Genomic DNA, 23,807 nt, shown 5'->3' with positions numbered 1-23,807 from the left:
AAGAGGCAGTGGTAGTGTGATCAGTTCTGAGTGGGCAAAGCAACCTGATGGTCAGATCCCTAAAATCCCCCTGGTCTCAGTAGGGGGCAGTCCCCAGGTGAACAGGGAGCCGCTACAACAGAAGAAGTGGAGGAAGAGGGCAGGGAGGGATCTGCCATGCCCCTTCCTGGATGTTTTCAATCAAAGAGACAGGGACAGAAAAGACCAAAACCAGAGAGGCTGACACGGAAGCACTGTCACAAGTTCAAGACCAGCCTGGGCTCCAAAGGGTACTCAGGACTGACTGGGAGAAACAGAGGCAAAACAGCAACAGCAAGATAAAAGGAAAGGTGTGGATGATCGGTAAGTGCTGTGGATATCACTCTGTGTAAATAAAGTTCTGATTGGCCAGTGGCCGGGCAGGAAGTATAGGTGGGACAAGAGAAGAGAATTCTGGGAAGTAGAAGGCTAGAGAGAGACACTGCCAGCCGCCGCCATGAAAAGCAACATGAAAAGACACTGGTAAGCCACAAGCCATGTGGCAAAGTATAGATAAGCAGAAATGGGTTAATTTAAGATAGAAGTAGATAACAAGAAGCCTGCCTCGGCCATACAGTTTCTAAACAATGTAAGTTTCTGTGTGCTTTCTTGGTTGGGTCTGAGCGACTGTGGAACTGGCGGGTAAGAGAGATTTGTCCTGACTGTGGACTAGGCAGGAAAACTCTAACTACAGGTAAGGCAGGAGGCATGGGGAAACCCTAGCTGAGCTGGCTAGCCCAGACGAAGAGGGCTTCGCCATGGAAAGGACAGCAGTTGCAATGGCATCACAAAGAAGAAATGTCAGTGCAAATACAGGAGCACAGGGAACTTTCGGGGTAGCTTTTAGACTCTAATGGAAAGCAGAGGTCATAAAAAACATTTTCAGTTTGAAAACACAATTTTCTTATTGTCAGTGGAACATTTACAGACTTATGGGGATCTTTTTTTTTTTTTTAATGATGTAGGTTCTTTAGGCCACATTTGGGGATTATGACTCCCAACATTAGAAATAATAAAATGCAACTCACTTTAGCCTCAGCCCTTTCAGTTAAAATGCTCAAAGAAGTTCAATACAGAAAATCAAAAAGAAACAAAACAAAACAAAAAGTAGAGACTGTGACAGCTTTTAGGTCAAATAAACTGTAGCTGCAAAACAAACAAACAAACAAACAAACAAACAAACGAGGGGAGAAAGGAAAAACAACGAGGAAACCCCAGACCGGAAGTAAGCAGGGTGCCCACCCACAAGAAGGACCTTGCTGTGGTTGAGAGGGGTATAGGCATCTTCCTGACCTTAATTTCCGCAACAGATGCCATGGCCCATGCGATGGTCGACCGCAGCCCAGCTGTCTGGATATAAGTTCTGCTGGCCAAAGGAACTCTGCGAGAAAGAGACCAGGGAGGTATCAAATATTACTATATGTAAAGAATGGGATACAGAACACGGGCGTTTTGTCGGTATCTGAGAAGTACTTGAACATATCAATCTGATATATTCTTGACCTAGAGGATATTTTAACCTCATTATTAAATACCCTCTCCATTGGGCCTTTGTTTAATCAGCCAGTGTGGTAATAAAGAATAACGCACTTTCTGGACAACTGAAATTTAAGTTCTCCTATGTTCAAGTTACAAAAACGTCATCTCACACAAAGGAACCTCTGGCTTAGCACTTTCCTGTCTTTACACAGAACAGCTGGCGTCATCGCGAGGACAGGGCTTTGAGATCTGGATGCAATATGGGAAATTGTCTCTTCTGCAAGCTTGGCTTCTGCTGATCTGCACCCTTCTCAGAAGACACAGCGAGGCAGGAGCATACAATGAGTCTAGGCTCTCCTTCTTAACTGCAACACAGGACACCCACACCCTTCCCTCATCCTAGCTAACATGTTCCTACATCTGCCAGGCTTCAAAGTAGTTCAAATCCTGTCAGACTATTATGTATCATTTCCACCACCCATTCTCTCCCTCCCTCCCCTCACCCTCTCTCTCTGTGTATGTAGGTCAGAAGCCAACATGGGGTATTGCTCCTCAGTGGCTGTCCTATTTAGAGACATTTGATTACACTGTGTAAAGATGTGTCACTGTGATTGGTTTAATAAAAAGCTAAATGGCCAATAGCTAGAAGGAGGTTAGGTGGGACTTCAGGGGACAGAGAAGACTCTGGGAAGAAGGTGGGAGAAGCCAGCTCAGGGAGAGGAAACAGGAGGTGTAAGTTGGAAGAGAGGTAACACCACATGATGGAATGTAGATTAACATAAATGAGTTAATTTGAGTTATAACAACTAGTCAGGAACAAGCCTAAGCTATACACCGAGCCTTCATAATTAATAAGAAGTCTTCATGTCATTATGTGGGAGCTGACTGGTGGGACAGAAAAAGACTCATTACACTGTCCACCTTGTTTCTTAAACAGGGCCTCTCACTGGGACCTGAGGCTTGCTGATTAGGCTTGCATTACTGAACAAGGAGTGCAGGGACCCACTTGTCTCTACTGCCCCATACAAACATATGCCACCATATCTGGCTTTTTATGGGGTTCTGCAGATGAAATCAAGTCCTCGTGAGGGTATAGCAAGCATTTTACAGACTCAGCTGCCTCCCCAACTTCTATTTCTACCTTTCCAATGCAATTTGCAAGGGGCATCTTGGAAACTTCAGTGCAGATTTAGAGCTAGAGTTTGTGGGCAAGATAAAGAAGTTTTGATTTCAGGATCTGTGCTGCTGTTTTGAGGCAGGTTTACTTTACAAACAGTGTGAGGGGTGTCACACAAAGCCACAGTGTTTTCTGCACACTTCAAAAAATCTTTCAATGCAATTCCAGGCTTTGAATCTTCATCATTTTTTCTCATCTTTATCTGCTTTCATTATTCTGTTTGTTTGTATCCACCATAAGTTTCTTAATTCTTAGAATCAGATGGCCTTCCAGGGAGACACTATAACTGTGTACTTCTTGCTATGGAAAGGTGGTTCTATGTGGTAAAACCACTTTTAATTGAAGCCTTTTCAGGAACATTCCACATTATAAACAGTATCATATTCATAGCTTTGAATTCCAAGCTGTAAACTGGTGGTAGCTAGACCATAAAATATTTTGATCAATGAATTTTGCTCCTACAGAGTAAGCTTGGCAATTATCTTGCTACAAAACACATCAATTTATACTATAGATAGCAATGAGGAGGCCCTGTATGGAAAATGGTCCTCAGTTGAGAAGTTTATGAAATCTTCTTCCAGGGAGCAGGGACTTATATAGGACCACTGACAAAATCTGACAATACCTGCCCAATGCAAATGTGTTCTTACTGTGCTAAACCCAAGCATCCTGACTGATATGAATTAACAACATGCTCCCATGGTTGGGCATGCCTGGCGGACCTAGACACTTCCACCTAGCTATTTCTGGTTCAAAATAGCCATTTCCGGTTCAAAATGTCTCGCATGACCAGAACCCTGTGGCTTTGCGTGGTTGCATAAAGTGCGCAGCACAACCATGTGATCTATGTGCGTGCGTTGAGTAGCCACATAAGTCCATGTACACAGGCGTGGCCCAGCCTTTATAAGCCGGCACTATGTTCCCTGGCCTCACTTCCTCTCTTGACCACATGTGTTTCTCACAGGCCTGTTCATGTCTGTCTCTTTCCTGTCTTAATAAAACTCTTGTTAGTGGATTTTGTCATGTTTTGTGACATTTCCTCGCAGGGTAAGAGCACCGCCAAATAACTAACAGTGAGCTGCCCTGACTCCAACAAATGGACCATTCAAAGCAGCATGGAGCAGCTCAGGGGGAAGCAGAGCTCAGATTTGTGAGAAAAACAGTGATCTGCTTCTTTAGGGTTCGTTTCAAATCAGATTTCAGTTGTTCAAAAGGAAATACAGGTTTTGGTTTTTCCCATGTAGATAAATTGCTTCTTTCTCTTGCACAGCATCCTCCATCAAGACAAGGATGTGGTGGTTAGCATCATCTTAACACCTCCAGGCAGCCCTCCAGGCACACCTGGGAGGGGTTGTCGAGATTTAGGTTAGTTAGCCTCTGGGATGTCTGTGAGGGCTTGTTTTCATTACATGAATTGAGGTGGAAAGACCCATTGTAACTATGGACACAGCCCTTCCCTGCGTAGGGAGTCCTGGGCTGTAGGAAATGCAGAGGACAAGCTAGGCACTATGTGCATTAGTGCATTGCTCTCTGCTCTTGGTTGTGGGTGAAATGTGATTTCTCTGCCACAGTAGACTGCAGTCTGCAATTGGGAGCCAAAGAATCTCTCTCTCCCTTAAGTTGCTCTTGTCAAATGATTTAATTACAGCGACAGAGATTTTGTTACACCTGTCAGGAAGATCTCCCCTTTCTCTTGTCCACTGAGGAGGCCTCACTTAATCCGTCACACCTCCTTACTTTTTTCTTTCTGATTTTCTATCCCTTTCCCCCTCTCCCTCTCCTTCCTTGCCTCCCTTTCTTCCTTCCTTCTGAAACAGTCTTGCCATGCAGTCTAGGCTGTTTTAGAACTCACCATGTACCCAGACTGTTTTAGAAGGTAAGTGTGTGCTACCATGCCCAGCTTTGCCCATCTGCCATTGATTAGTTAACTCTTTCCTAATTCGTCAATCATCATCATGTGCCCCTCTAATCCCAGACTGGATTCCTTGAACTTGACCATCTTACTCAGATACACAGTTGTTTCACTTCAAACTAACTGAATCAATTCCTGTTATCCTAGTCAGTGTTCCTCCCCTTCCTCACTAGTTGCTGAACATTTCAAAAATAAAAGTTGAGATGTATTCAGCACACTCTGAATCCTAGAAACAGCACCAAGAATTGTCATAAAGCCTGGCTTGTTTAACCCCAGCCACAAAGCTATTGTGCTGGTCTGAATGGGAATGGCTCCCACAGGCTCATACATAGGAATGCTTGGTCCACAGACAGTGGACCTGCTTGGGAAGGATTGGGAGGTGTGGCCTTGTTGGAGGAGATGTGCCATAGGGGTGGGCTTTGAAGTTTCAAAGGCCCATGCCAGACCCAGTCTCTCTTTGCCTCCAACTTGGGGATAAGATGTAAACTCTCAGCTACTGCTCCAGCACCATGCCTGCCTGCCTGCCTGCTGCCATGTTCCGCGCCATGGTGGTAATGAACTCTAACCCTTTAGAACGGTAAGCACCCAATGAACCTTTTCTTCTCTAGGTTGCCTTGGTCATGGTGTCTTATCACACCAACTGAAAACTCAGACAGTTATAAAGTTGGTAATATTACTTTCTTGATTTTACAAGTAGAGAAGTGATAACATGACCATATGGTGTAGATATAGTCAATACCCCTGGGACTTCAAACTGTGCTTCAAAAGATCCAAACAGTTCTTGTCTTTAACAAAAGCAGCCCTTTAGGAACTACTAAGATATGCATTTGGATGTGGCCCTCAGACATTTTGGCTATCTTATGCTGTTTCATAATTTTCCACTTTCTTCCATGTGACCATGGGTTACCATGTTGTTCCTTTTGTTCACACTCTCACAAATCATTATTTTCAGTCAAGAGACACCTTTGAGACCATTTCCTTCACTGTGGCAGTCCATTCAACTTACCACAGGATATCAACTGTGACCTTATTTACACTGTGCATTCCAGTTCTGAAATTTTCAGGTACACATGTGTTTTTAAACTTTCAGCTTATTACTACTTATTATTTGAAATGCAATATGCATGACTTGTGTTTCTACAGTAAGAAAAATTGGAATAATAAAATTTAATGACTTAAAAACACTTATATAAAGTTATACATACTTGGCTGAATAAAAATTAGGTTTTATATATAATTTAAAATTTAAAATGTTAACTTAATTGGTGGTTGGAATCTAAATCTAAATATATCACTGTTACATTAAGTACCACTAGGGTTGAGATATTCCTCTTCTAGTCAATTTCTAGACTCACCTTTTTTGGAGGAGGTAGAAGGTATCAAAATAATGGTAACAAATTCTTCAAGGGTGCTGGGAATGTAGCTCAGAAATACAACATCTGTATAGCATGTGTGTGTGTGTGAAGGTCTAGGTCTGACCCCCAGCATCGATGTGGAGGGAGGGACTGGGAGAGGGGGAGGGGAAGTGGGAGGCAGAGCTCACTGCCTTGTCTAGCCAGCTGGAGAGCTCACCTCTGGAAAAGAGCCATTAGAACCACTTCATGCATTTTAAAACTGCATTCTCATCGAAGACTGAGAAAGCATGAACTTAAGGCAAAGGCATAATTAACAGAAAAGGGTATCTAGTCACTATACCATGTGAACAGGTTAGACCCACAACACACTTTACAATGCCATGGACACTTACATGCTTTCAAGAACCTAAGAATGATGATTTGCCTCCAAACAGTTTTCTTCCCAAAACATCTAGAAAAAGCACCTGTTGCATAGAATTCAGTAGATTTTTTTTAAAAGAATTTGAATTTATTTAGTACTCTGCATGAGTATAAAGACACCTGAAAATGATTTTTAAAGTGAGCAATAGCCACTCATAATAAAACAATAATGGCAATTAAATCTAGAGAATGTCTGATATACATTTAAGTAACTTTGTTTTTTTTTTTTTTTTTTTAAAAAAAAGACATCTCCAAGATGTCAGTAGACTAACAGTTGTAGCTTATACATGGGTCTGTGCAAACTACTTAATAATAGAAATAATGATGCAGTGTTCCAAGACTCATCCTGTAATCTGTGGATAACCACGGTCAATCAGCCCTAACCAGTCAGATCAAGGTCCATCCCCAAGCACAGATCCCAGAAAGCTTTGCCTCCTTTGTTGTATCAACACTCCATACTATGTAAATAAGTTCTTAGTTCTACAAGGACAACTTTACCTGAACAGGGGAATCCCCACCACAGAGTAAGCGTCACTCAGATGCACGAAGATCTAAAAGGACAAACAGAATCAGAACAGCCCAGGAAAGTGCCACATCAAGCTACTAACAACCTGAAGCGTTTGAGTTTATACGACCTGGATTTTAATAAGAAATGCCAAGACCTACTTGTCATGTCTGGAAAACAAAAACAAAAACAAAAACAACTATAACCCCTTGTCCCTAACTAGAGGTAAACCAAATTTAGGTTCATTTCATAAAAAATGTCTGAGGGCCGGGTGGTGGGTAAAATCCACAGGCATGTGTGTAAGAGCTCGGATCTTTCTCCGCTGCATTTCTGGACCACAGTAACTGGATTGAGCTTTTCAGACTGGGGTAGCTAAGACTTCCTCAAGCCTGCTCTAACCTCAAACCATGCAGGGCTGTCTACCCCAGCGCACAGACAGCACAAGACAGAGGGAGCTTCCCTAAGCCAGGATGACCTCTCTGCCACCTGCAGGCGAGTGTCTTAGTTAGGGTCTCCATTGCTGTGATAAACACCAGGGCCAAAAGCAACCTGGGGAGGAAGGGGTTACTCCACCTGACATCTCTCAGTTCACATCCCATCACTGAGGGAAGTCAGGGCAAAAACGCAGGGAGGGCCCTGGAGGCAGGAGCAGACACCACGGAGGAACGCTGCTTACTGGCTTGCTCCCATGCTTTGCCCAGCTTCCTGCCTTGTACAGTTCAGGACCACCCAGAGTGGCACTGTTACCCCCAGTGAGCTGGGCCTTCCCACATCAAAGATTAATTAAGAAAATGCCCCACAGACACACCCACAGGCCACCTGATGAAGGTATTTTCACTGAGGTCTCTCTTCCCAAATAACTCCATCTGTGTCAAGCTGACCAAACCAACCAACCAGCAACCAACCAACCAACCAACCCAACCAACCAACCAACCACCAACCAACCAACCAACCAACCACCAACCAACCAACCTACCAACCCACCAACCCACCAACCCAACCAACCAACCCATAGCCTCTTCCTTCCTTCCATTAGGTTCTGGATAGAATCTAAATGCGTCATTATTAGCAGCCCACATACAATTAAAAAATGGGAATTTCTCTTACTCATATAGTCTGAGGAGTTTTATAGACCATTCTGATATGGTGGACCACGTGATCCTTGGTACATTCACCCAAAGTGTCTCTCCCACAACTTACAGCTAGAGATGGAACATTGACTTCAGGGCCTCACACATGCTGGGTAAGTGCTCTATGACTGAGCCACACCCCAGCCCCGAGGTCAGGTTCAACACTAGCACCTTCACAGAACTGTTCCAATACGAGAAACTGTCATTAAGAATTGCATGAGGTGGTCCCTCCCACTTGGGGACAATTTTTCCATCAACTGAAACACCACAGCTGAATTTGCCAATTGTATTGATTCTGCATTTTAGCAATGTTATTTAATAGAATTCTGTTCTATTTCAAATTTTAATATATATTGATCTCATTTTCACATACCAAATGTCAAGAACAGCTTCTCCCACTATAAAACTGATTTCCTATCAGTTTTACAGGACAAAATTTAAGGATTGATTCTTCATTGATTTGAGTCATGCATTTTACTATACATTGCTTTAACACCAATTACAGTTTTGTATGGTTACTTTAACCCATTAGAGCCATTATAAACTCCACGAGATGGTGGGTAAGAGCTAACCCAATGGTATTTTTGCAGGGCGATTTTGACAGTGTAATGGAGCTAGGGGAGAGATAAAGGAGAGAACAGAGAGGAGATGAAGTGGGGGAGACAACACCACGCCAAAAAAATCTGGGGGCCAAAATATTTTGGGCACACCACTGGATTGACATCAGATGCTGTGTTTAGACGTGAAAACATAAGTAAAAGGGAAGAGATTCCAACAACTCATGAAGTTTCTGACTCATTTGGCCCATAGACAGTTGGATCACAAGGAATAAACTTATACATAAACTATTAAAATAACTAGCTGTCTGCCAAAGTCATAAGATGGTTTTCAAAATACAGGGAAGGTTAATTTTTGTTACCCCCTGAATTTATCTTTCCCAAATAAAAGATAAACACAATCCCATAAGCCCAACAAAGCCACTAGTGACAATACTATCAGATTTTGTGTGTCTTTAGGTTACCTTCTTCACATAGCACTCTAAGAAATAATTTCTTATAAAGGTATTTGTTACGCATGTGAAGACCATGGAGAATGCCACTGCAATCTCACTGCAAATGACTCCTTCAGCCCTGGCCACGTGACTCCAGTTCGGGTGAGACATTTCTGCCTCATTTGGCTGCCGAGTCGAAGCAGGCTGCTGGACCCACGCAGACATACTTCCTCCAACTGGAGTTGGCCCGAAAAGTACGGAAAGGAGACGATCCTGCTGAACAGAAATCGAGGTGGAGATTCATTACCTCTAAATTTGGATTCCTCAAGTTGGCTTTCCATCCAAACTTCCTCATGAGAGCAATTCCAACCACTCTTCCTGCCTCCTGCAAGGTGGCAAGTTATCGAAAAGGTAAGAAAATAACAAAGAAGAAAACTTTAAAACAGGCAAGAGCTAGCTATCACCTGATGGTAATTAAGGGATATTAAAATACAACTTCCAAGACTGCCTATGCAAGGCAATGGTGCTGTATTTTACTTTCTCCATTTTCAAACCCCTTAGGATTACTCTCTACTTGTGTGCAATCTCTACTCTGGCAATTTTAGGTGTGTGACATAAGACTATGACCGGATATATGCAACCCTTCTAATAAAGGAAATGAACCGCACTGAAAGATCACATGTTAACTAGTATCGTCCTCTATGTCTGCACATGACCAGATCAGTTTCATTAGACTCAACCTTTAGGGTCTGTGTGATTCTAACTAAGTGTGGCTAAAAGATCCAGATCAATTTTGTGCTACTGACCTTCGTCAGGGCCAACCAATAGGTCTTGGGATGGAAACCGGTGTCTGTTCACCCTCCCTAGACTATTAGGCTTCATGTGCACTTGTGGTCTAGGTCCCAGGGACAAACCTACAAATATCACACAGTGTAGGGTGATCCTCAACAGACATGTGCTTGTAATGAAGAAGACCCTCCCATATATATATATGTCACAGCATCAGCATTTATAAATGCAATGGACATCTATGAACTTTAGAAGTTTAGGAGGAAAGTAAAAGGCCGCCACGTGGAATGGCACAGTGTTTCTCTGGAGCCGCTGAGGCCAAGTTGAAATGGGAAATGTACTTTTAGAGACAGACAATCAAACGAAGTCAGACCTCACCCTCCACCTGGGCCATCTTATCTGTGCTGTAAGAGGTGCGCCTTTGGAAGGTAGGATCCATCCCACTTGGGTGATGAGCGTGCATACCTGTGCAGTGAAGGCCTTTCCCATATTCCCGCTGCAGCGACAGGAAACCCTGAAGGTCAGGTCCTCCTGGCTCTGAGTGTCAGCTGCCTTCGCCATGTCATTCTGGAGTCCTTGTTCCTGAAGCCCGTCGGCTTCAGTGAGAGCATCGCCCTGCTCCCGTGAGTCTTCGGGAAGTCTGTCCCGCTGGCCTTCCCTGTGACTCTCTTCAGCCAGCTCTATCCCCTCTAGTTTTAACTTCTTAGCACTGACAATCTCATCTTCTCCCACTTTTCGCTTTAGTGGGTTAGTATTCCTCTGAGAAACTTTTTCTCCTTTTGTATCTTGTTCAAGAAGTTTTTTCCACAGTGAAGTGGCCTTCAGCCAACTTCCTGGATCATCATTTATAAGTCTCTGCATTTCATTTAGTATTTTTCCTAAATAAACAAAAAACCTCAGTTTATCCATCTTCAAGCTTTACAGACAACTGTCTATTACATTCATCAATCTGGATTTCATGACCTTTATTTCTTTAAAATATTTTACTGAATTGCTACATGAACAAAATTTCACTTTTATTTGGAGTTTATATAATTCATCCTAAGAATGTACAGCAAACCACATCCCATTACTTTGCATACAGAGATCTAAGAGCTACTGAACTTATAGAAATCCCATGCTCTACTTCAGCAAAGCCATTTATCCTGTGATATGCACTCAGCGGATGGTGAGTTTATGCACAGACACAGGGGATATACTGATCTTCAAGACAACAGTGACCTTGTCCATAAACCAGAAATACAGAGATCAGGAACAGAGCAGCTGAACTTTGGACCCATTTCACTTCAGACCACAAAGATATTAACATAAATCTTAAAATAAGTTTCCACGAAGTCAAACTTCTGATACACAAGCCACTTATAAGCTTAGGGCTGTTAGCTTGCCCAGTGACCTTTAACCTTCCCTTATAAACAAAAGTCACTAAGTTGATCTGAAAATTACCACTACAGTCCTTCAAGAGGACAGTGTATGGATGCTGGGAGGAAATTATGGTAACCCCACAAATCCTTGGGATTTGCTTTAATTTTTTTCCCCCTTCCCAGTCTTGATTTTGGTCATTTGTAATTTTTCTTGAAATGGCTTCTTACAGATTTATGTAATTCTTTGATGTCTTATGCACACAGTAATCAGAGTGAAGGCTGAGGCAGTGTTAAACCCTGCGGTGTCTGCCTTTTAAAAATGGCTTTAATCATGATCTTGAAATTATTTATATAACATAATTTTAAAGTCAGGGAGTAATTACAAAATCTCCCAAACTGCCTTTATAAATGGGCATAAGTTTGTTAAAAACACTTAAGATTCTAGGAGAAGAAAATTTTACTATGTAATAATTTCCAACTATATCATTTAGTTAAACTTTATAAGATAACAGTTTTTTTTTTTTTAACCAAATTGTGATGCAAAATTGTATTCTGGTTATTATGTGTTTCAAAAAAAATCAAATAAATACAATGGAGCATATTTATCTCTAGAAAGAAAACGTGAACAATAAAACCCAGAAGGCAGGCAGCAGGTTCCAAAGAGAAGCGAAGGAGCTGGCTACAGATATGATAATACCAGGGAACTGAACTGATATAATCTCTGTAACTAATAATGAATGAGCCGGAGTCTGTGAAACGGAGACACACAATTGCCAGGGGACAGCCTGGGTCACACGCGGGTGGGTAAAGCAGAGGGCGCTCGCTGTACCTTTGCGCAGAGAAGGAGCTGCAATTGGAAGCTGCTTCTTAATCAACAGGAACAGTCTTTCTGCTGACTTCAACTTCTTCATTGAGCTCAGATCCGAACAGGTGGTGAAGAACACTTTTCCTGAAATATATTCAACCTAGACACAGAAAAACAGGCATTAATATGGCTAAGGGCCACTTCCTTTTTCCCTTTGATCATATGGGGAGCATCTGTCGTTTGGTGAGCATAGTCAACATGTATTTTTCCTTCAAACACTTAACAAGCCCAAGGTCGATTTTATCATGCCCGTTTTCCACATCACAAACTGACATCTAGGGTAGGCTACACAATCTGCATAAGGTCACGTGGTCAGACTATCATGCCACCTCTTGTAAACTACACACCCATGTGACTGGAAAAACATAAAAGACAAAATATTCAATAATCACACTGCCAAACCTCACCCACTGTTTAAAAGTAGGCAGAAGTCAGGTAGCATGCATAGCACAAATTAGGTGTCTAGACCACGGTGGATGTTTATTAAATATTCCCCCGTCTGAATAATAATGCAACAGATCTAAACTAAGATGTAAAACTGGTCAGCCAATACCATAAATTAAACCCAGAGGAAATGAAAAGGTTTAACTGCTTATCAGCTGTACTGATAAGCTGCACTGTATGTTAGTACCGAGTAGGAAGTGACCGTTTCTAAAATGGTGGGGAGGAATCCTGTAAGACCTAGGAAGCAGGATTTTACCACACATGAGCAGGTGCAGAAGCAACAGAAACCTGGCCGCAGTCAACTGTCAGCACGCTGGCAGCCCTGGCTGAATTATGCTGATTGATAATGTCAGGGGGATGGATGGCAGAGCTTAGGCTAGCCTGATAGACAGCCATGAAATTCTGAGTACCACAGACGGTAATGGGCAGCCCTTAAAGAATTCTGATGGAAACCACGACAGCAATGATTTAGCTGACAGAGAAATGACCTTGGAAGGGGCATCAAAGACGGGGTGTAGAATGAGATGCTTGAGGGGGAACAGATTACTGAGGGAGAAATGGGGGGCATGTGGCCATGGAAGAGGAAGCTGGATAGGTGTGAGATATACACACCACACAGAAACAGGCCTCAGGACGAGCATGTGGCACGTGGGGGAAGAAGGGAAATGGGCACTCACTGACAGGGAGTTGAATGTGGCGTGGACATTGCACTTGCTGCCAAACGAGTCCTAAACCTTCTAGCTGTCACAAGTCCTGGAGGGATGCTGACCGTCTCAGACGTCTCCTTTTCACAATGCTCACGGCTGACTGACATAATCCTGAGTTACCTGGAACTAAGGCGCCGGGGAATCTGGGGTGCCTTGTGCTATGGGTTGACTGGGTACCCAAGGGTCACGTACTGGGCTGGCCAGTGCGGTGACACTGGGAGGCGGCAGAACTTTCACCAGGCCAGGCCTAGCAGGCAGCGCTTGGTCACACCAACTCTGAAACTGACACTGGTCACCTGGGGTGAGCCGGGTCTCACGATGGCAGCCACTTCCCAGAAAGGCAGGCTGCTGTAAAAGAGAAGCTGGCTCCCACCCCTCTACTGCATACACGCCCCTCCTTCAGACAGGCTCTCTGAGCTTCTCCACAGATGGGCGTGGTCATTTCAGACACATCCTTGCTACTTGGGCTTTCCCTGTGCCAGAATGTCGAGTCAAATAAACTGCTTGTCTTAGGATATTACCACATTCTTAAGAAGTTATCATTCAGGGTCTGGAGAGATGGCTCAGCGGTTAAGAGCACTGGCTGTGTTAGATTCCTGGCACACACACAGAGGCTCATAACCACCCATAACTCCAGTTTCAGGGATCTGAAGCTTCCTTCTGACCTTTTCAAGCACACAGCCCACACAGGCAGGCCAAACCAATGCACACAAAATAAACGAAACTATTTTACTGAGGATGAACTGTTTTTGGACTAAAGTAAGAGGGACAGAAGAGATGGCTCAGTGGTTCAGAGCACTTGCTGTTCTTGCAAAAGACGCGGTTCCTAGCAACCAAAGGGCGGCTCACAACACTCTATAACTCCAGTTCCTGGGGATCTGATGCCCTCTTCTGGTCTCTAAGGGAACTGCATGAATATGATACATGCAGCAAAAACATTGATACACATTTTTAAAAAGAGAGATATTAAAGTAATAAAAGCAAGAAAATGGACATCAAAACCTAGACCTGGGATTTTACTTAAGTAGCCATTGATCTAGACATTTATACCTCCTTAACTGTTCAATGATTTCTGCTTCTTTTCCTTGTTTGGCTATTAAGGAAAAGTCTATACAATCAGATTTTCTTAAGGTATCCTCTTTTTTAAAGAAAGGTTTATTACGAACATGACAGAACTGGAAAGGTTGGGGTTTTCAGGACATCAAATCATGAGAATAGCATGATGATTAATTAAAATACCAAACCCCAAGGCAGCATTATTGTCTCAAGAATTTACACACGGCTACTAGTCTTTTCCACATGAGAAACCCACACACAGTTCATTAACTTAGTCACTGTGAGGACCGCACAGCCACACATGTGACACAAGCAATCTCCTCTTTGTGAATATTAACACCCCTCAGAGCGGGGGGGGGGGGGGGGGGGGGGGGGAGAACGAAGTTCAGTATTTAAGAATTCAGCAGCTGCTAAAGCTAGTGTTACCCCTTTCCTCCAGCTTTTTTTTTTTTTTTTTCATTGCTTTTGGGGTAAGATTTACTTTTATTATTTTTAACTATGTGTATGTGTATAGAAAAGCACATATGTGATCGGGTGCTATAAGAGGTCACAGGTGCTGGAGCCTCCTGGAGTTGAAGTCACAGGCAATCGCGAACTATGTGATGTGGGTGCTGGGGTCCTGGTCAGGTCTGCTGCAAGAGCAACACTGTGCTCTTAGCATCTCTCCAGACCTTCAACTTACCTATTCATTTCATTTTTTTTATGTGTATGTGTGTATGCCATGTGTGTTTGGATGCCTATGAGGCTAAATGGGTCCCTTGGAGCTGGAAGCGGGGTGTCAGCAGTCTGACGTGGGTGCTAGGAACCAAGCTTGGGTCATCTGGAAGAGTAGCAAGCACTTTTAACCTCTGAACCATCTCTCCACCACCCCTACTACTTCTTAACATTTATCTCTCTGTGTCAACGTCCATGTGTGGGGGCATGTGTACCACAGTGCGTATGTGGGGGTCGGAGGACAATCTGTGGAGTGGGCTCTCTCCTTCCACCATGGGGGTCCCGGAGACTGAACTTGGACACTCAGGTTTGGCAGTAAGTGCCTTTACCCAGGAGGATCCCTCAGGCCTTAGTTCATTGCTTCTAGTTGATTATATTCAATTATAATATCATGGAGCAATATAGCATTCTAGAATTTCCATCCTAACGGTTGTTATTTGAAAAGCTATTTACAAGTTGTTGCTCCCATTTGGATCATGAAAATGTCATGTCTGAACCAACTGGTCTACTGTCTAACGCCCAGGAGATGAGCTAAGAGCCCTTCCCTGCCAGCATGTCTAACTGCTTAGCATTCTTGTCTTTCCTTTTAAATTCACAGGCTCAAGTTTAGCCCAAAGATTAGCAGATGCTTAAATGTAGGCAAACTACAGTTTCACTGGTAAGGACCAAACTTGTAATTCTACAGACACTATTTAGATGTAGAATGGATTTTTAAAGTACTAAGTGATCTGTTAGGGTGGTGTCTAAGTTTGTTTTGGTTCATTTTTTAAGACAGAATTTTAAAATTTAATTTTCAAAATGGCATCAAATTGAAAGAAAAGGAATACACAGAATCTTGAAAAGATTCCATTCCACAAAAATAACTACGAAACAACCCTCTTAGCTCTAACTACACCCTACCGTCACAACACTATTAAAGAATGAAAAACCGGTTGGCCTCCTAAAGGCTTGGGTTAATAGTCTCCGGTGTGTGGACTTACAGAGATCAGTGAACAGGGGCCTCTGCTCAGCGAACGCAACATCACCTCCGCTGCATGGGATTTTATCTTGAAGAGAACCATCGCTACTATGAGTTTTACCAAAAATTAGTATTTAGTACATTACATGTTGTTCGAAAGGGATTTTTCTGCATTTAAAGTGGTCTAAATGTGTGTATGAAATGTTTTAAAATACCCAGGCACCTTTATAAAGACATTTATCCCACTACTGGAACATGGGGACGGGGACTCAAGCGTCAATCAGACCCAGGAAGCCAGTTTACAGGAAATGCAGAGGATGGAGTCCTAGGTGCCCCAACATTTCTGTGCTGAAAATATGCTCAATGCATTCTGGGAGGTAGGACCTTTCTAAGGCAGGGCCTGCAGTGGAGTGATGCCACTGAGGAAAAGGGCTTGCAATAGACATGAACTTGGGCCCTGGTGTGCCTCTGTGTGCCTTTTACTTCCTCTCCCTGGGTTCTATCTGCCATGTTAGAAGGCAGCAAGAATTCCCTCACAGATACAGACCTCAGTCTTGGGCTCCTTAGCCTCCAAGGACTGTAAAAGGTACTTTTCTCTACACAGCACTCAACCTGCAGTGTTCATTTATAGCAATACAAAAGGACCAACACATAGAGGAACACATTAAACCACGCCATGGAAATGGAGGTTGATATTTTAGTTATTTTCCTTTTTTTTGTTTTGTTTTTCGAGACAGGGTTTCTCTGTGTAGTTCTGGTGCCTATCCTGGATCTCGCTCTGTAGAGCAGGCTGGCCTCGAACTCACAGAGCTCCGCCTGGGTCTGCCTCCTGAGTGCTGGGATTAAAGGTGCACCACCACCACCTGGCTTAGTTATTTTTCTTTTTATTTGTTTTGTTTTTCGAGACAGGGTTTCTCTGTGTAGCCCTGGCTGTCCTAGAACTTTCTCTGTAGACCAGATTGGCCTCGAACTCACAGAGATCTGCTTGCCCCTACCTCCCCAGTGCTGAGAGTAACTCCTTAGCTACTGCTCTACTACTGTAAAAAGACATCATTGATCAGAGCAACTTCTAAAAGAAAGCATTTAATTGAGGACTTGCTTACAGTTTCAGAGGGTGAATCCATAATCATCATGGTGAAAAAACAAGCAGGCAGGCAGGCAGGCAGGCATAATGCTGGGGCAGTAGTTGAAAGCTTAAATCTTATTCTCAAGATGGAGGCAGAGAGAGAGAGAAGGGGATGGGGGTGGGGCAGAGACAGAGAAGAGAGAGAGAGATAGAGTGACAGGCTGGGCCTAGTATGGGCTTCTGAAACACCTCTTCCAACAAGGCCACAATTCCTAATTCTTCCTTAACAGTCTGCCAACTGGGAACCAAACATTCAAATCTATGAGCCTAGGAGAGGCCATTCTCATCCACCACCATTGGCAAATCTAGATGAGGGTAACACTGCATCCAATCCTGGAGCCACCAGGATGCATAGCTTCTGCGCATCTGAAGTGCCACTAAGGTGTCTGGAAAAACAATTCTTATTTAACTCTAAATAGCCACCGTGGGGGTAGTGACCCCACTGGACAGCACAGCCATGGCGGGTCAGGAAACTGGCCATGTCCGGCCGAGAATGGCTTACTATTTTTTAAGGGATGTAAATACAACATCGAAGAAGAAAAATATAACAGAAATCATGTGACGAGTAAAGTCTACAGGAATCTGACGGAAACCAATCGTGACACACAGCCTAAAATATTTACTGTCAGCCCTTTTATTTTACAGATTGCTTTAGTGTCAGGGTGAACAACCCAGTCACTTTAACACGAAAATTCTGAGAGAAAAAAAACAAACAAACCCAGAGGTGAATTCATAGATGAGAGATGAATAGTATCAACCGATCACAGTATGTAGACGGCATTCAAACGCCCACTTAAACACACAAACTCAAAACAAAAGTCACATTATAAAACAAACTCGACTTTGAATACTAGTTAGCTACGGGTTGAGAAGGAATGATTTCTTTTAGCTGTGTAAATGATAAGGTGACATATTTCAAAAAAATTCATCTCCTTTACACTATACACACTGCTATGAGAGAGTCATAATTTAGAGTTATATAAGCAAACCCGATGATGAAATGATTCCTAGGATCTGCTTCAAAATATCCTGGGTTGGAAGTATGGCGGGGGTATGAATAAAACAGAATTCACTGGGGGTTGATCGCTGCGGCAGCTGGTTGATGAGCGGGAGAACGCACCACATTATTCTGTTTGTTTTTGTGTCCATGGAAAACAGCTCAAAGGAACACACAGGAGGCTCTCCCGCTACAAGCTGTTTTGGAGGCACTGTGTGAGCGACAGTCACCTGGGAAGGGAGAGTGTTTTCATGTTCAAATGCAAACACCTGAGCTCATCAGAAGCTCCACTTAAAGAAAAACCTTCTGGGGGCTGGTACCCAGGGATAATATGCACCTTCAGCAGGCTTCCCTGGTGAGTCCTACCCTCACTAAAATTAAAAAAAAAAAACTGATTAAAATTGAGTGATTACCTCCTAAAAGTAAACAATCACTTCTGAATTAATTTGTTTTTATAAATTCAGATTTTTGAATATTAATTTTCTTCCAGCAAACCTAAATTTCTAAGAGACTCTTCTCAGCACAAGAATAATTTCTTTAAGTATCCCTGTGCAACTCACTTTGTGGGAAAGGATTTATGGAGCACCGATGATTGGACACGCACCCCATGCTATCTATCTTTAGCTTAATGATGCCATGAAAGTCGGTATTAGCCAAGGGAAAGTGAGGCTCGGAAATCTGAACAATTTATTCAAAATCACACATCCATTAAAGACTAATGTGAGAGCTGAGCATACGGTCTTCACTGTGGCTTTGTGGACACAGCCTTCACTCAGTGCTACAGGGTAGTTCCCCACACTTCAGCTGGTCCTCTGTAACTGCAGGAGCCCTCTGGGTGGATTCAATGGGTCCAGAAATACAGAGAAATATTTAGGAAGTAAACCTTGTATCTATACTGAACATTCAGACTCCTTCTTTGGTATTCTTCCCTAAACAATCTGTTTAACTACCGAGACCGCATTAGTGCCATATGTGGGAGTTATAAGGAAACACTACATTATTGTATATGCAGATTTGAGCAACCACACATTTTTGTACAGGGAGGTAGGTGTCTTAGAATCCTTCTCCTCAGACAGCAAGGTCAGACAGATTAGAGAGAACCATCCTGAGGTAGAAGGTAAGCTTATTGTTACCGAACTGTTAAACACTGATATTAATGATTGTAAATAACCCTCCAACTAACCCTCTTAATGTTTATTTTTCCTTTAAATAAACTAAGGTGTTGGGGGCTGGGGAATTTGCTTTTGACTCTTCTCCGGTGCTCTGGCTGCTTTTAGCAAGGACTGTCAGTCAGTTGTGTAGCTGGGCTACCCTAATGTTAACGTGGACACTCTGGACACTCCATGAGGGTCCTGAGGAAGGTACATGGCAACCACAGCTGCTTGCTGCAAAGCACAGCCGTGATTTAAGAAGGCGCTATTTCAGCCGGGGCCTTTTCAAACACCTTGCAGTGGACCTTTTTTGGTTGACATTACAAGTCTTGGTAAACTATAGATGACTCTGCTTAGCCAGCACTTTGTTGTTGTTGTTGTTGTTTTGTTTTGTTTTGTTTGTTTGAGACAGAGTTTCTCTGTGTCGTTTTGGTACCTGTCCTGGATCTTGCTGGCCTCGAACTCACAGAGATCCGCCTGGCTCTGCCTCCCGAGTGCTGGGATCAAAGGCGTGCGCCACCGTCACCAGCGGTTATTCTTACTTAGAATAACAGGGGGAGCACTTTGCCCGACAGCCCAGCAAAAGGCCGGTGAGTGACTGGTACAAACAGATCTTCATTTGCATGAGGGGCCTCACCACGACTCGTGCCGTGATGAGTATCGATTGTAGGTGGGATTAATTATGTTTGATTGGTGTCAATCGCATCCTCACCACATCCCTCTATGGCTGTAAAAAGCAGGCTCTTTAGCTTCCTTTCTCATCCAGCCGGGCACGCCCTTTGTGCTGGTCTCCGGTGTTGCTGCACACTCAGGGTCCACAAAAGGCTTCTTTCCAATGATCTTTTCTTGCCTCTTTTTAACCTTTACCCTTAGGGTGAGCTGGGGACACAGAGCAGATGGCAGCAGCAGTGACAAGCTAGTGGCAGTAATATCAGAGGATGCCGCCCAGAGAACAGCGAGGAGAGAAAACGACAGAGAACAGGGATGCTAAGGAACTAAGATGAGCAATGGTGGGCCCTGGTTGTCCAAGGGAGACCGACTCCCTCTTCTTCCCCCGGGGGACTCTTGAGCAGGGAGAAATAAGGGATATGTAGACAGAAGTACAGAGGGAAAGAGAGACAGACAGAAACACAGGATAGCCTCCAGAGGGCCTGGTCCAACCCCCCCAGCCCCTTCTGTCTCCTCTAAAGGGCTTTTAAAGGAATGCCAAGGGGTGGAGCAAAAGACCTCCCCCAGCACAGCCAAGTGCAGACCATCCCAGACACCTGGTGACCTTGCACGTGGTCAAGCTGTCCCCTGATGCAGTCCTGCTGGGTAAAGCAAGCTCAGATCTCCCTAGGGAGCTTTTGTGGGCTCCCACAGTTGCTAGAATTGCGGGTGCTGCTAAGCCTTAAAGGCCAAAGGTCTCAGCCCTATCGATGGAGCACTAGCCACTGCCAAGGGCTCAGGGTCCTGCTACTCTAGGCCCAAGAGCCACCAATCAGCAGCATTCATTCCTTATGATTGCGTGCTGCTATCTCCTGCTGCCACTCACGGCTGCTCAATGTCTGAGCCCAGAGGAACAAACCTCCTTCCTGGGTTCTTCAAGCCACGGAGCTTTCACATCTAAAGTCTGGAGCAAGATGTATGTTACTGTGGGAGTGTGAAGCTGTAAGCCCCTGGACTTGCCAGTCTAGCCCCAAGGCTTCGGGCACTCAAGGCCCTAGGGTGTCCACAAGGAGCTCTTACTTACCTAGCCCTGGTACCAGTGAAGGACCCAGCTGATGGTAACAGAGTAACTCAGCCTAGAGGTAAAATACATGGGCTTGGAAGCTGGATCCAGACAGGAGGGTTGGTTTCGTTACGTCTTTGTAAATGGAGGTAAAGGCGACATAGTCATAGTACATCTAGGAGGATTAAATCCTATGTGCAGAGCGGCTAACATCTCAAGTACTCAGGAAATGTTAGGGCAATCCTGAGGTAATGATGCCAGCAATGAACTTGGGGAGTTTGTTTTCCGGTCAGAGCAGCTGGGACGCAATTTGAGGGCTACGTGTCAAGATCTCTTTCCTACATCTCTCTCTTCCTAAAACCATACCAGAGCAGAATATGAAAACTCTCTTGGCATTTACCTGCTCTCGCTGTCAAGAAAGTTTCTCCACGTTTGACTGAATTCTTGGCTGTTGAAATTTCCCTCAACTGATTCTGTCTTTGGAGGAGACAAACAGGATCCATTTTTTTCTAACCATCTTAGCTATCCAGATTGGACCACACCTTGTCATTTCCACACACCAAGCTCGCCAAAGCAAATCCCAGGGTGACACTATATATGGCCGGATGGCTGGCTGAGTTATTATATAGTAATGCTTAATTTCAGAATCTGAATATTAATGTCATTTTGTGGCTGTAGGACCAGGTATTACTCTTGTAGAGGACCCGGGATGGAGTCCTAGGACCTATGCTGGGCAGCTCACAACCACCTGTAACTCCAGCTCCAGGGAGATGAATTGATGTCTCAGGCTTCCACCAGTACTATGCATTTATGTGCGCGCACACACAAACACACAATTAAAAAAAAAAAAAAAAAAGAAAAAACCCCTCTAAATCCTTGATGAATGTGGGGATTATTACATAGAGGCTATTTGGGATACATTTTACATTCAACAAATGTTCAATTCTGTAGTGCAATTCACAAATGGCAGTAGTCTAATGCGGCTAAGGCCATTCTTGGTAACTCTCTCCCCGCTGCACCTGCGGGCCATCGCAGACACTCCCTTTGTGGGCTTCGAACACTTTGCACCCCCAGAGGTGAGCAGCTAGCTTGGCTTTAGCAAGCTTTCCCTTTCCAAAAACACATCCCCCACACAAGTACCAACCTGCTCTATGACATCTTTCCCTTCAGCTGTCCATAACCTGACGAGCACATTCTAGGAATCTGTCCTCTTGTCACTGAAACCAACAAGTAGCTATGAGGCCGGCAGGAGCGTGTACTTTTCCTGGCTACTGGTACCGCGTTGGAGGTGTACTTTTTATGCTTCAGAGGCAGGCCACACTGCGAAAACCCAACCTCCTCAAGAGAGTTAACAAGACTCCACAACTGAGCCTGGAAAGCACATCTGCACTTAGGGTATAACTCCAATTATTGCCATTGCATGGTTTCTTTTCCAGGAATCCGGGACAAATCCGGGCTTCCGCACCCCTCTGTTGACAACTTCGGCCGTGACCGGACTGGATAGAGAAAGAAGGACGCCCCTCGACCCGCTGGATGCGCGCAGCAGTCACCGCAGGACCTGGGTGGGAGCCCCACTGCTCGCAGGGATGGGGTGTCCCGGGCTCACACCGGCCTAAGCCCCCGATGGCGGGAAAAGGGGACCCGGGGCTCGGGGACCCGCTGGGGACCCGGAGCCCGACTCACCTGCGTGGCCTCCAGCCGTGCGTGCACCTCCCGCATCAGGAAGGGCTCCAGGCCGCGGCCCGCGGTGCAGAAGAACCGGACACCGCCTGCTGCTGCGGGGTCAGAACCCGGCTCGGCCCCGGCGGCCGCCATTGCGCTCCGGAGCGGCCCCCGGAGACGCGGTCACGTGAGCGCGGGCGCGCGCCCTGGCGCTCTCGGGGCACGGGGACGCGCACCCTCCAGCGGCGGCTTCGCAGGAGCGCGCCCCCTGTGGGTCGTCCTGGGAACTACAGCTCCTTCTGCAACCAGGCAAGGGAGCTTAGGGATGCCATCCTCACTGTCTTCGCCAAAGACTGTGTGCCAACCCACCCGGTGGTGAACTGGGGCCAAGAGCAGAAATGCTTGGTCTCCAACAGAGTGTCTCTATGTTCCCGAAACTTGCTACATTTCTTGCCCTTGGCCAGTCGTCTAGGTAAATAATGAATGTGCCACCCAGTTTAGTCTACCCGATTTGAGTAACTAGGAACAGTATCTGGATGATTTATTTTTAATCTTGAGTTTTAAAATGACAAAGAAAATATATAGGAAGAATAAAATCTATCCCTAATTCGACAGCGTTAAATGAGTCGTGAAGTTCTGTATTGAATCAGTTATGTGGGAATTGTTAAATGAATGTTTTGGAACATCTCTCCCTCATGGTCCGAAATGGATGCTGTCTTCCGTCCTTGCCCACTGGCTAGCTCATGAAGGGTTGGGGCAGTAGGGCACAGTTCCTCATGGAGTCCTGTCACCCGAGCTTTTCAAAGAGTCAGTCCTAAATTCCCAGACTGGTTCATTTGGCAAGCGACCACAGCCCTCTTTCCAAACGGTTCTTTTCCTTGCTTGTTGCAATGGCTGGTTCCAACATCCCCATACTTTGGGTTCCCATCGCAAGTCTGTGTGGGGAGGACCATGAAGCTCCATTAAGACCTCCAGCATGCGTTACCGAGTGGGTTAGCTCACGGGTACAGCGCATCCAGTTCAGTTCAGTGAAGGTACAACTGCTCTCTGCCAGTCAACAGGAGGAGTCAAAGACAAGGGCTTAGAAGATGGTCGTGTTGACTGACTTACGTGCAGGAGGAAGGAGACAGGAAATGCTTTCTGGAGAAAAAAAAAATCACAGGTAAACAAACGAACAACAACAGGCCTTTGCTGACCCACAGCCCCACTTGGAGGATTTGGGGCTGGGGGCAGCAGTTGAAATACATACCTGAGATTGTGTGTGTAGCATGGAAGCCAA

At 44.6% G+C, this 23,807-nt stretch overlaps 1 protein-coding gene across 4 annotated transcripts in view; it reads right to left on the bottom strand.

Annotated features, from left to right (window-relative positions):
* Positions 1 to 22,747, bottom strand: part of Thumpd2 (THUMP domain containing 2) — a 39,263-nt gene extending 16,516 nt beyond the window's left edge. For 2 of the 4 annotated variants that reach the window (XM_036170998.1, XM_036170999.1), the window contains exons 1-6: positions 22,550 to 22,747; positions 11,967 to 12,102; positions 10,242 to 10,654; positions 9,295 to 9,372; positions 6,860 to 6,912; positions 1,312 to 1,399 (exon numbers count right to left, since the gene is read on the bottom strand). In XM_036170998.1, the coding sequence (XP_036026891.1) occupies positions 1,312 to 1,399; positions 6,860 to 6,912; positions 9,295 to 9,372; positions 10,242 to 10,654; positions 11,967 to 12,102; positions 22,550 to 22,681 (900 nt within the window). In that variant the 5' untranslated portion in view covers positions 22,682 to 22,747. Of the gene's footprint in view, positions 1 to 1,311; positions 1,400 to 6,859; positions 6,913 to 9,017; positions 9,264 to 9,294; positions 9,373 to 10,241; positions 10,655 to 11,966; positions 12,103 to 22,549 lie in introns of all 4 variants that reach the window. The other 2 variants (XM_036170996.1, XM_036170997.1) reach the window with 2 other exon arrangements.
* Positions 22,748 to 23,807: the final 1,060 nt, after the last annotated feature.

Source organism: Onychomys torridus, chromosome 21, assembly GCF_903995425.1.
Source record: "Onychomys torridus chromosome 21, mOncTor1.1, whole genome shotgun sequence".
NCBI classification, from domain to species: Eukaryota; Metazoa; Chordata; class Mammalia; order Rodentia; family Cricetidae; genus Onychomys; species Onychomys torridus.
This window is presented reverse-complemented; position numbering and strand designations above follow the sequence as displayed.